Source organism: Mesitornis unicolor, unplaced genomic scaffold (genome assembly GCF_000695765.1).
Source record: "Mesitornis unicolor isolate BGI_N332 unplaced genomic scaffold, ASM69576v1 scaffold13947, whole genome shotgun sequence".
Lineage (NCBI taxonomy): Eukaryota > Metazoa > Chordata > Aves > Mesitornithiformes > Mesitornithidae > Mesitornis > Mesitornis unicolor.
This window is the reverse complement of record NW_010196074.1, coordinates 1-11,028: the sequence shown is the minus strand read 5'-3', so window position 1 is coordinate 11,028 and position 11,028 is coordinate 1. Positions and strand designations below refer to the sequence as shown.

Sequence of the window (11,028 nt, the reverse complement as noted above, 5' to 3'; positions counted from 1 at the left end):
CTCCCTAAGTCATCTTATCTTCCCCTAATTTCAAAGCCCCCTCATCTCTGAAAGCGCACACAGGGAGAAGGTACTCATCAGCCTCTGGCACTGCCACTGCTGTCCCCAACAGCAAATGAAAACAGCGCTGAACTTCAAGTGCAGTCCACGGCCGCAGCGCTGATGCAGTCTCCTGCTGGCATTTTTAAAAGCCTTCCAGAATTAATCACAAAAATACCAACATTATACAGCCTACTGCAATCCCTGAAAAAGCACACCTACAGGAGATTTCTGGATTTCTCGTGGGTTCTTATCAGTGATGTACTTATCCTACACATACACTTGGAGACAAATTCAATTTCTGGAAGCAGGTCATGGAACTGCAGAGGACAGAGCTAAAGTCCTCCGTGATTTCACCAGGACCAGAGAAATGCAGCAGCTGGCAGACTCACCTTCATAGGGTTTTCATTGAGTTTTCAAAACAAGTTCAAAATAAGGTGTATAGAACACTTGGAAACCACCATCACAAATAACCCACACTTAATTTATACAGGTTTACCCCTCTTTCGCCGAGGAAAGCAACCAGTTCAATGTTCTGAGCGTCACCAATACCTGCAGTGAGCAGGCGAAGCCGTAAACCTGAGGGTCCAGTTCCATCTCTCAGAACGTCGACGTTTTCAGCGTACACATTACCAAGGAAACAGCTGAGGGGCATCAAGGGAGCCCTGAAAACCAATCATACAAAAAAAAATGCGTGTAAGATTCAATTTTTCCGTTAAAAAGCTGGTACCAGTTCACTGGAACAGAGCACATTAATTTTGACAAAGCTGCGTTTAACCGAGACCTAAGCTTAAAAAGTTGTATTAAACGCGAGGATCAGAAAGTCTGGGCAAAAAGCAAGAGGAACAACAAGGCATCACTCAAACGCAGGATCTTTATTATTAATTAAACAGACAGCTAGTTCCCAGTACTGCAGAAAGTACAGAAACTGTCCCTAGCCTTTGGATACCTCCTATGAGGATGCCACCATTCCAGACTTCTCTCAGGGAAAATGGAAGCTGTACAGTTTTTAAGGATATCTACTCCTGGAACTAGGGATATTGCCCAAATATCTGCCCAAATTCAGCCCTCTCTGTGATGCTCTCACTGCTCTTGGGAATATTAGGAGCTGGAAGGGACCTTGAAAGCTCATCCAGTCCAACCCCTGCCAGGGCAGGGTCACCCAGACCAGGTCACACAGGAACACGGCCAGGCGGGTTTTGAATGTCTCCAGAGAAGGAGACTCCAAGACCTCTCTGGGCAGCCTGGGCCATGCTCTGCCACCCTTCACAGTAAAGAAGTTTTTCCTCATGTTCAGCTTGAACCTCCTGTGCTCCAGCTTGGGACCATTGCCCCTTGTCCTGGCATTGGACATCCCAGAGCAGAGCCTGGCTCCTTCCTCCTGACACTGCCCTTTCCAAATGGATCCCCAGGAATGAGGGCACCCCTCGGTCTCCTCTGCTCCATGGGAAAGGTACCCCACAGCCCAGAACATGAATTCAGCGTGTACAAGGACACCACAGACAATTGTTCTGCTTTACTGGGGCAGTTCTCATTTTAATTCAACCGCAGTAATATTTGAGAAAATTGTAACAGCCCCAAGAAAGAGATTTTCAATGGAAGGGCTGCTTTTTTGTGTCTCAGTTTGTATATGCTCTATAAAATCCACTTTTCTTAGGTGACCTTCTCCTCTGCGTGAATGAATTCAGCTGAAAATCAGGCTTTGAGCTTTTACACACAACAGAGCCCCATGCGACAATTAATGCTTTCACTAAAGCCCACCACGTCACAGATGATAACGTTTTTCTGAAGTGCACTTATTTCTAATTAGGAGACACTGCCTGCATAAACAAGGTTCCTCCCTTCTCAGCAGTAACCCAGGGAAGTGATAATCTTCTCTCAGCATTAAAACACAACTCTATCTGCAAAACCTGCCACTGATCACTTTGAGTAATTTTAAGCTGAAAGGACAAATTTACAGAAGTCCTTTCAATTCTTTTCTTGAGAAAGGAATCCCAGGAAATGTTTTTAGAAAGAGCAAAACACCTGATGTTGTAAAATAAATTACCCCCTTAAAGAAGATAGAATACAACACAACAGAAAACATTAAAACATATTTAAAGGGTGAGTGTCACGAGGATGGAGCCAGGCTCTTCTCGGTGACAAACAATGATAGGACAAGGGGTAATGGGCACAAGCTGGAACACAGGAGGTTCCACTTCAATTGGAGAAGAAACTTCTTCTCAGTGAGGGTGACAGAGCCCTGGCCCAGGCTGCCCAGAGAGGTTGTGGAGTCTCCTTCTCTGCAGACATTCAAAACCCGCCTGGACGCCTTCCTGTGTAACCTCATCTGGGTGTTCCTGCTCCGGCAGGGGGATTGGACTGGATGAGCTTTGGAGGTCCCTTCCAATCCCTAACGCTCTGTGATTCTGTGTGATTAACCATATTAAAATATAACTTCTCCATTACTATTAAGGCATGAAGATGAGTTTCTGCAGAATAGCAAGTTCAGTCAGGTAGCTGCAGATACACTGAATATATGATAGATTATGGATACAGCTTAAGCCTGAAAATGCTTACTTTATTGTTTTTGTACAGTGAGAGAGTTCAAGACCCTCAGTAGGGCCCTGCCATGACTAACACAGACCCAATACACCACAAACTGCCTGTCTACAGGACTAGATGATCTTTTGAGGTCCCTTCCAATCCCTAACGTTCTGTGATTCTGTGATTCTGTGATGACACACACACAACCAATACACCACAAACTGCCTGACTGTCTACACCAAGTTGGATTTGTCTAGGGAGAGGTCATCTGCATGCAAACACAACCTAGAGTAAGAACAGCCCAACTGCACCTCTTATTAGATTCACAACATTTCCTCCTTCAATTAATGAATTCATTTTCAGGTCAATAGAAGCAGCCCACTACAGCTGAGCCAAGCTGATTTTATTGCAACATAAATGTTTATTGCAACACTTGATTACGAGGTCTGAGGGCAACACCTATGAATATCTGGGAGAGGTTGGTATCTAAAGGCATCCTGCACACTGCCAAATCCATAAAAGACCTGAACTAAAACCAAAAGAGTGTATGATTATATTTAGCATTCACAAAACCCTAAAGAAATGAGGAAGGAAAAGCATATTCTGAACGATCAGCAGGACCAGCTGTACATACTTGGTATCCTGCAGGCTGTTTCCATTGTAGATGTACATCCGTTTCACAGTCGCACCATGTGGAATTTGCAGAGAGGCGAGACCATGGGCAAAGTTAGGCTGTGGATACACAAAACCATCCCGTTAAACGACGCAGCAGACACTTCAGCTCAAAGCCTAATTGCATTAGAAACACAGTGTATGCTTACCACGTCAGATAAGTCTCTAGCCAAGGAGAAGTAGAAAACACAGTAACAAAAATCCCTTCTAGATGGTGTTTCTACACATTACACCACTCCTGGACTCCCAAGCTGGGGTGAAATGCTCGTTATTTTTATCCACCAAGAGATGGCACCAGTCTGACGATTAGCCATGGTGTTTACTAAGAATTTAAGTTAAGTTTTCTTGGTTTGATCACTGCTAACTAGCAATATAAAAAGTATTTGTACTGATGCGCTGTATTTAGAAGTCAATTCTAAAAATAAAACTTTTCTGACTCCCACTGTATTCATTTCAGCCTTTTAACATTTTTGCTGGTTTGTGAAATGCCTTTATCTGATGAACGGAGACTCATCCATTAAATAGATTTTCTGCTCTCCTTATCACCACATTCTTGCACATATTGTTTTTATAGGGATTTTGAGTGTTCTCATCAGATAGAAAGCATGCTAAGGAAGCTGGATTCATTATTCTAGTGGGGTAAGAGCCTAATTTCTTTTAACTCTGAAGATGACAGGGCCTTCCTCCAGCCTGTCAACATACTTTGCTGGCACCAGACAGAAAAGAACCGAACTTTTACACAAGCAGTCATCAAAACAAAAATGCACAACATGCAAACTGTTATCCTGGTCTCCTTTAGCAGGACATCACTTAAGGTAAACACAAAAAGTTACTCTTAGGATAAAAAAACCCAAGCAAACAACAAAATTAACCCAGAGCAACGACTTTTCACTGATGTAGGCATTTAGAAGGAAACCTCCAGTACTTAGCAAGTCTAGAGATGCCCCGATTTCAATCATCTTTATGAATTTGCCCAGAAAATGAACACCTCAAAACACAGCTTTCTAGAACAGTCAGACTTCAGATCACTTTGTAACCTTCTCCAGAGCCATGGAGGTGCCTGGGCCATGTGTGCCTCATTTCTTAACAGAACCAGTGTGAGCAGGGTTTCACGTTCTCCTCGCCTGCAGTTTGTTACCAGCTATATGAAAACCCTAAAGTTTTCTTCAGAGGTTTTTCATTTCCCTAAGCAGAGACTACACGGCTTTGCTAACTAGTTTAGCAGCCCTATATGACCCCATCTGAACAGGAGAGGTTTTGATATCTTCAAATTTCAGTTTACTCTTCAGTCTCTCCTAATGCTCCTCCCTGAAAGGCTCCACAAATCCTTGTCTTCGCTGTGGACTGTTCTATACTCCTCTGTTTTCTATACTATCCCATTTCTGCCTATTTCTAATCCCGAGGACAGTTTCACCTTTCACTCTGTGCAAACAACATTTTACTAAACTCATTTGCACAACTGGATGCAAGACTGAGAATGCAAAGTTATTTTCTCCTTGTTCCAGCAGCTACGAACTGTATCGTCCCCAGGAACCACGCTGTGTCCCTCTCAAAGCATATTCACATCAGGCATTCTGTAACTATCCCTAATTATTTTCTTAGTTAACTGGACCACGTACCAAAACAAGATGCACAAAGGCTAAAATCAATTCTAGCAGTTTTATTTTAACATCTTTTATTTTTAAGTTGTCCTGCAAGGAGCAGGGAGTTGGACTTGATGATCCTGATGGGTCCCTTCCACCCTGAGATATTCTACCATCTTTTAAAAATCTTTGGTATAACAATTGACTTTCTTAGCAGTTTGGCCATTTCATTCATAAGCGCCCTGGGAACTCCTGCATGAAAAGCAACTACTTTCTTTTGGAACATTCTCTCTGTTTGGCTTTTTAGGTTTCTATTTACCTTCCAATATCTTTGAAACCCAGCTGACCTTCACTACAGCTAAACAGTAACTTCCCCTGGTTACCCCCTGTTCTCTCAGAATATGACCACTAAAGTACTAGGCTGTGACAAAAACCTGTGTCATCCTGTTGGCTGATTTCCCCCACTTTGTTTTGGCTCTTTATATGCTTCTTTTTATTTCAACACCTTACAGTACGCATTCTTTTTAACTGATAAGCCCAGGTAATACAACTGAGAGCATTTTCCACACTAAAGTTACACACACATTTTTGTTAGTACAGGTGGAAATCACAGAAGACCTGATCTTATTTCCACTATAGTCACCGATTTCCAAAGATCTCAGAGAACACAATAATACGTTCAATTATTCAGTAACTCATCTAAACACTTGGTGAATATGCAAACAGGCATTAAAAGTAAAGCACATTCATTTGGCTTTCTAAAAGCACTCGTACTGAAGGACACTTAAGCTGAAAACATATTTTATGAACTCTACCCTAGTTTAGTTGTGTAATCCCTTTGATGAGATTCAAAAGTATCTGATAAAAGAACAGCCTTCCAGTAGGATTGCTTAATATTCACCTATTTGCATAGACAGCACTCATATTTTTAGAGGGCTCCTTTCAACAACAGAACTGCTAGTCACAGCTCATGATGCAAGCAAAACCTCTAAGCACACGCCTTCTGCTAAAAGGAAGAAAATTTTTAGCATCAAAATGATTACATAGCATGAATAGAAGCACAACTGAGGAGTTTAATTCCTTCCAAATTACTGGTTTCTTTTGCTTGCAGGCGAGACATGCTGTAGGTGATATTTTGCAAGTACCAGAGAGGCAAAAAAGACTACCCATTAACTAAGAATGGTTGCTGACCTCGTACTTCGGAGTTTCAGTCCAGGAGTCTAACTGAAAAGAAAACGACAGGCCTCTGAAATTGAGGTGAAAGAGCTGCTCAGCTGAATTATACACTAGAAGGGAAAAGAAAGCAAAAAGAGAGTTACCAAAACAAACTGCGAATTCTCCAGTTCAGATCTAACATTACTTTCAGGACCTCAATGAATTTGCTACATCTCAAGATGCAGGAGGAACAGTTACACAGGACAGTAACAGTTTCCCTTTTCATTTGTTGCAGTACAAGTGCAGCAGTAAGAAACCTTAGATTCATTAAAGATTTGCCTATGTAAGCCTGTAGGCACCAACCTATCCCTAATGACACAGTTATACAATATGACACAATCAATTATACCTTAATATCCCTAAAGTAGTTTAAACAGCTATTAGTACAAAGCAATTCTGTGAACTGTTATGTGAAACGCTTGTACATCAACCAGAAAAGCTGATGAAAAGCCCAGACCGTTGGTAAGTGCCATATTTCACAGCACCAGGACACGTTCCCGAGTGGGAGCACACCTCCGTTCAGCTGCCTGTGTTCCTGAGCGATACGGCACAAGGAGGAAATGCTTCAGACACGCAGGTCTGAGGCCATTTACAAGGATAATTACAAATAGCATCAGCAGAAACAGCAGCCGATGGGTCAGCTTTTACGAAGAGCAGCAATAAATTAGAGCATGCACCGGCTTCCAGCTGTCATCACGTCATGAGATGTCCTAATTTAATCGCAATAAGTTGCCCAACATCAACTGTAAACAGCAATAAAAGTCATCGCTGTACTCACTCTAACAAGACAGACTGTTTTGTGAGACTGGAAAGCTTAAAAACAATCCCAGGAGACTGGGAGCTTAGAAGCAGTTTCGGGCTTGATGCTCCCGAACTTCAACCTGTGCCCAGTAGCTGCTGGAGGAACACAGTGTTCTTCTACCACACAAAACCCAGTTCGCTTGCAAAACAGTTTGAAACAGCAGAGGCAGAAACACAATAAAGAAACACTCCAACACAAGAAGCTGCCTTCTTCCACTTTACCAAAGGAAATTGGTCCAATATTCTCTTTTTTCCCCTTAAAATTTTATATTCAAGATGACACAGCACAGAGAGAAAAGGCATCTAACTATGCTCCCTCCCTCCAAAGTGTCTTTCAGATGTTCAACTTGAGAGCCATGTCACAAGATATCTGGACAAAGCCAGACTGCCCAGGATAGAAAAATAATAGTTGAGCAATAAGCATTAAGCTTTCAGAAGTCATCATTTGCCTTTTCTGCAGAATGTGCTGGTTAAGAGCATTTTCCCTGCTTGTCATTCAAAGGAAAACGTGTGGGGAGAGGGAAGTGTTTTGATCTGCAGGAAAATTACACAAATCTCTCTCATGTGATAAATTATGATGCATCTTTTCCAAAGCCCACAGCCAGCTGGAGAAGTGTTTTTCCCCTAGTCATGCCAAGTGCGATATCTGATTATACAAAATCGCATCAGTTCCCATCCCTGCAATGTTTGTTGATGCTTGGGCTTAAAGGGCAAGGAATGGTTTTATCCAGAAGTTCTCTTGTCTCACTCATGACCACGTCACAACCACACCACTGAACAAGGTATGTCTTCTTTTTATTATTATTATTATTTTAAATTTATTTACTACACAGGTACCCTGCCGAATAATTCTGTTCCAAATTGCTGACAGAAGCAAAAAGGCTGCTTCTTGGCTGCTGCACTCTGGGTGAGGGAAAGGGAGAGAGTTTGCCCTCCAGGAAAGCAGCAGAGTGTGACCAGCTGGGAAATGTTTCTGTAGAGCAGCATGGGACAAAGCCACAAACATCAGCAAGGCTGCAGAATGGACACGGTCCAGATAAAAGCAGAGGCAGATCCAGAAGTTGAGTCTTCTTGGTAGCAAAGTTGGGCAACCTCCAAAGTCTGAGAGCTACAGGGCGAGAAGATCGGATCCCCCTATCCTTGCAAGGCCACTGTGGCAGGAGGAAAGGATGGGGTTCTTTCTTATACCTCATGAGTTCAGCTCGATCCCACAGCCCTCATCCACGCTGAGCAGCACTGCAGCAAACAGCCGCATCCAGGACTCAACAGGATGTGATTTCAACAGCAGCACTGGCAAGGGCAAGCGCTTCCCAGCAGGAGGTCAGGTCAGAGAATCATGGAAATGTGGGATAAAAACCTTGGCTTGGATGGAGCTACTGACCTCCAGAGTGGTCGTATTTCAATCAGCCCCAAAACAAAGACACGACAACGTTTCAAACTAACATTAGCCAAAAAAGTAATGAAGCTGGCTGCAGTTTTCCTGATGACTCTTCTTTTTTTTAAAACCACCGATCTGGCAAAACCAAAACTGCTCACTGAAGGTTGGTTTCAACACAAGACTGTTGAAATACGTTTTGAAACCATCACTGTATCCTGTTGCAGGAAAGTTCTGCTGCAACCACCTTGGTTTTAAGTGAAAGATGACATTTTGTTTGAAATTCTAGTCAAAGCAACACACAGAGATAGACATAAAATTTTTAAACTTAAAAGGGCTTGCATTGAGGTTTTGGAGGAGTATTGGTACAGAGAAGAAAAGGGATGGTTATGTTATACTTCCATTCATTAAATCTGGCCTTTGGTACTTTTGTGACATTGAGAGGAAGGTCTCTTCCCACCTTTCTCATCAAATTTTTGTGGGAAATGAAAACACCATCATCATCCCCCCACACATGCTGAAAACTATTCTGGTTATTTGGCTTTTCTGTTTCAGAAAACACAAAGCAAAGAAATAAAAAAAGAGTTATCAAAAACTTGCATTTCACGATACAGTTCAAACTGTTTGACAGGCAGCTATTAATATAGAGCATTTACTTCTGCTAAGTAGGCTGTTGATGGAAGATAGTGAGGAAACTGAATAAGCAAATGCACTAATGAAGTGCTAAGAAGCCAACATTTTAATGAATTCATTTTCATATTTATGTGTCACTGGATGAAAAGATGTTATGAAAAACTATCATCAGATGAAGAGAGTGTGCAAGCTTTCTTAATTCGATACGATAGGTGCACAAGATCTGGCAAATTCAGCACGAGGACACGTGGTGCCAAGCTGTGTTTTTAAGTGCTTTGCATCCAATTCTATGCAGCAATAAAACACGTTATTAGCATGCTATAGTAACATATTTGCAAATAAAGCATTGTCACAGACCGAGTGAAAATTATAAACTGTCAAGGATATTGAACCCCTTTCACTCTTCCTAAATCCTGCGCAAGCTCTTACACACACTATTTCCATAACAGAACTGGCTACAGATCTCAGAGTTTCTACCTTGAGGAAATGCTAAGAAGTTTAAAGTTTAAAAAGGCCACTTCTGGTCCTTGGAATATTACGGTAAGAAACCCTCCAAGCTTCATTTATCTCAGTCTGATATGCATCTACTACAGCAGGCTCTTATGCAATGACATTACTTTAGCCACATGACCCTTCACAGTTAATAAATCCTGTTCTGTAACGTGCAAGACATTGTCTGCAGAGAACAGGGACAAAGACTGGATATGCAATTGCCATCAATCACAAAGCATGCTAGCCTGTTTGGGATCAGCCCGACTACTGCAAATGGACTGGGTTAAGCTAAAAATAGAAGATGATGCTCCAAAAAGGGCATCTTGCCTATATGAAGTCAAATCTTTCTTGTTATGCCAGTTTGTGGCTCCGTTTCTTGAAGGTTCCCGAGGAGTTTAATTATAAATATCCTCTTAAAAGTTTTACCACTGCCCTAACAAACCCCCAAAATAAACTCTCCATTTTCACATGTAAACAAGGAGCTTAAAGATCGTATTTTTCCTGCTACAGAGGTGGTGAGCAGCCAAGTAGCTGCACAAGAGTCAGAGTGGGTCAATTAAACTTGTCCTGGTTCTGGTCAGGCTGCACGCAGGCTGGCTTCACGCCTCCCCAGTGCTCCCAGTAACAAGGAGGAGGTCCAGTTATACACATGTTCACACTTGACCCTGTCCTAGCAGGGATATAATCACATCCTCAGACCACTGGAGCCTGAGCAGCCACTCCTGGCTGACTCTACACAAAGATCAGCTCAAATGTCTGTATGTTCATGGTATACTTAATCCCTAAGGACACTTGAGAGCTGACCATGCATGAGAATGTGTAAAAACAATAGCATCAACAACAAAGCTCACCATTTTCTGGTACTGGAAGTTCAAAACAGATCATTAATGGTACCTGAACACACCATTCTGTGCCAACGACTCTCTGCCTCTCTATTTCACTTGAAGAAAGTCACAACTGAACTCACAGCACATTTTACACGATATCCCAGCTATAAGAATACAAACTTTCTGGACCACAACTCCAGATCATTTCACAGCAGAAGTGTTTACACATTTCTCTAGGCAGACATACAGCAAAGACTTCCTAGAAAGGAGTCTGTCAGTCCAGGTGTGCTTCTGACTCGCAGACACACTTCAGCTTACCTCCTGGATGTGTTGCTCCAAATGACTGATCAATTTGTTCAATGGTTGGAGCAATTGCCTGAGAGTTAAAATGGACACCACTGAAAAAGAAAACAGAATTAATCTACCTTAAGAATACTGAACAGATGCTATGAATGTAATGGCAATACCACATTTAAATTGGAAGTCACCATGACTGAAGGAAAGAATAAACTGGTAACTTAACTAAGTGCAATGTTCAAGAAAAGATAACTATCTACATCCTTCTTTGACAGTTACTTTGTTTTCTTAACAAGAAGGATAAAAAAAGGAGAGAAACCAGTCACTGTAATGAAGAAGAAACCATGGGGAGGTCTTAAATCACTCACCAATATTTTAACTTCACCTTAGTCAAGTCATAAACTTCAATCACCTGAAACACAGGAAACAGCAGCATTACCATACCACACACATTTGAGAGTCATTACAGAGGCAAATTCTTGGCCACGGGCAGGACTAGCTAGTGCTGCTCACTCCTCTCCTGAACAGAAAACTGCTAGGATAAATCACAGAATCACAGAATCACAGA

The 11,028-nt window shown here is 42.0% G+C and overlaps 1 protein-coding gene across 1 annotated transcript in view; it reads right to left on the bottom strand.

The window, feature by feature from the left end:
• Positions 1-10,872, bottom strand: part of LOC104543688 (chromosome unknown open reading frame, human C16orf70) — a gene marked incomplete at both ends in the record, with an annotated part of 12,405 nt that extends 1,533 nt beyond the window's left edge. The window contains 5 exons of the mRNA XM_010188351.1: positions 592-704; positions 3,200-3,297; positions 6,012-6,106; positions 10,482-10,561; positions 10,829-10,872. Of these exons, the coding sequence (XP_010186653.1) occupies positions 592-704; positions 3,200-3,297; positions 6,012-6,106; positions 10,482-10,561; positions 10,829-10,872 (430 nt within the window). The remainder of the gene's footprint in view (positions 1-591; positions 705-3,199; positions 3,298-6,011; positions 6,107-10,481; positions 10,562-10,828) is intronic.
• Between the last annotated feature and the right edge of the window lie 156 nt (positions 10,873-11,028).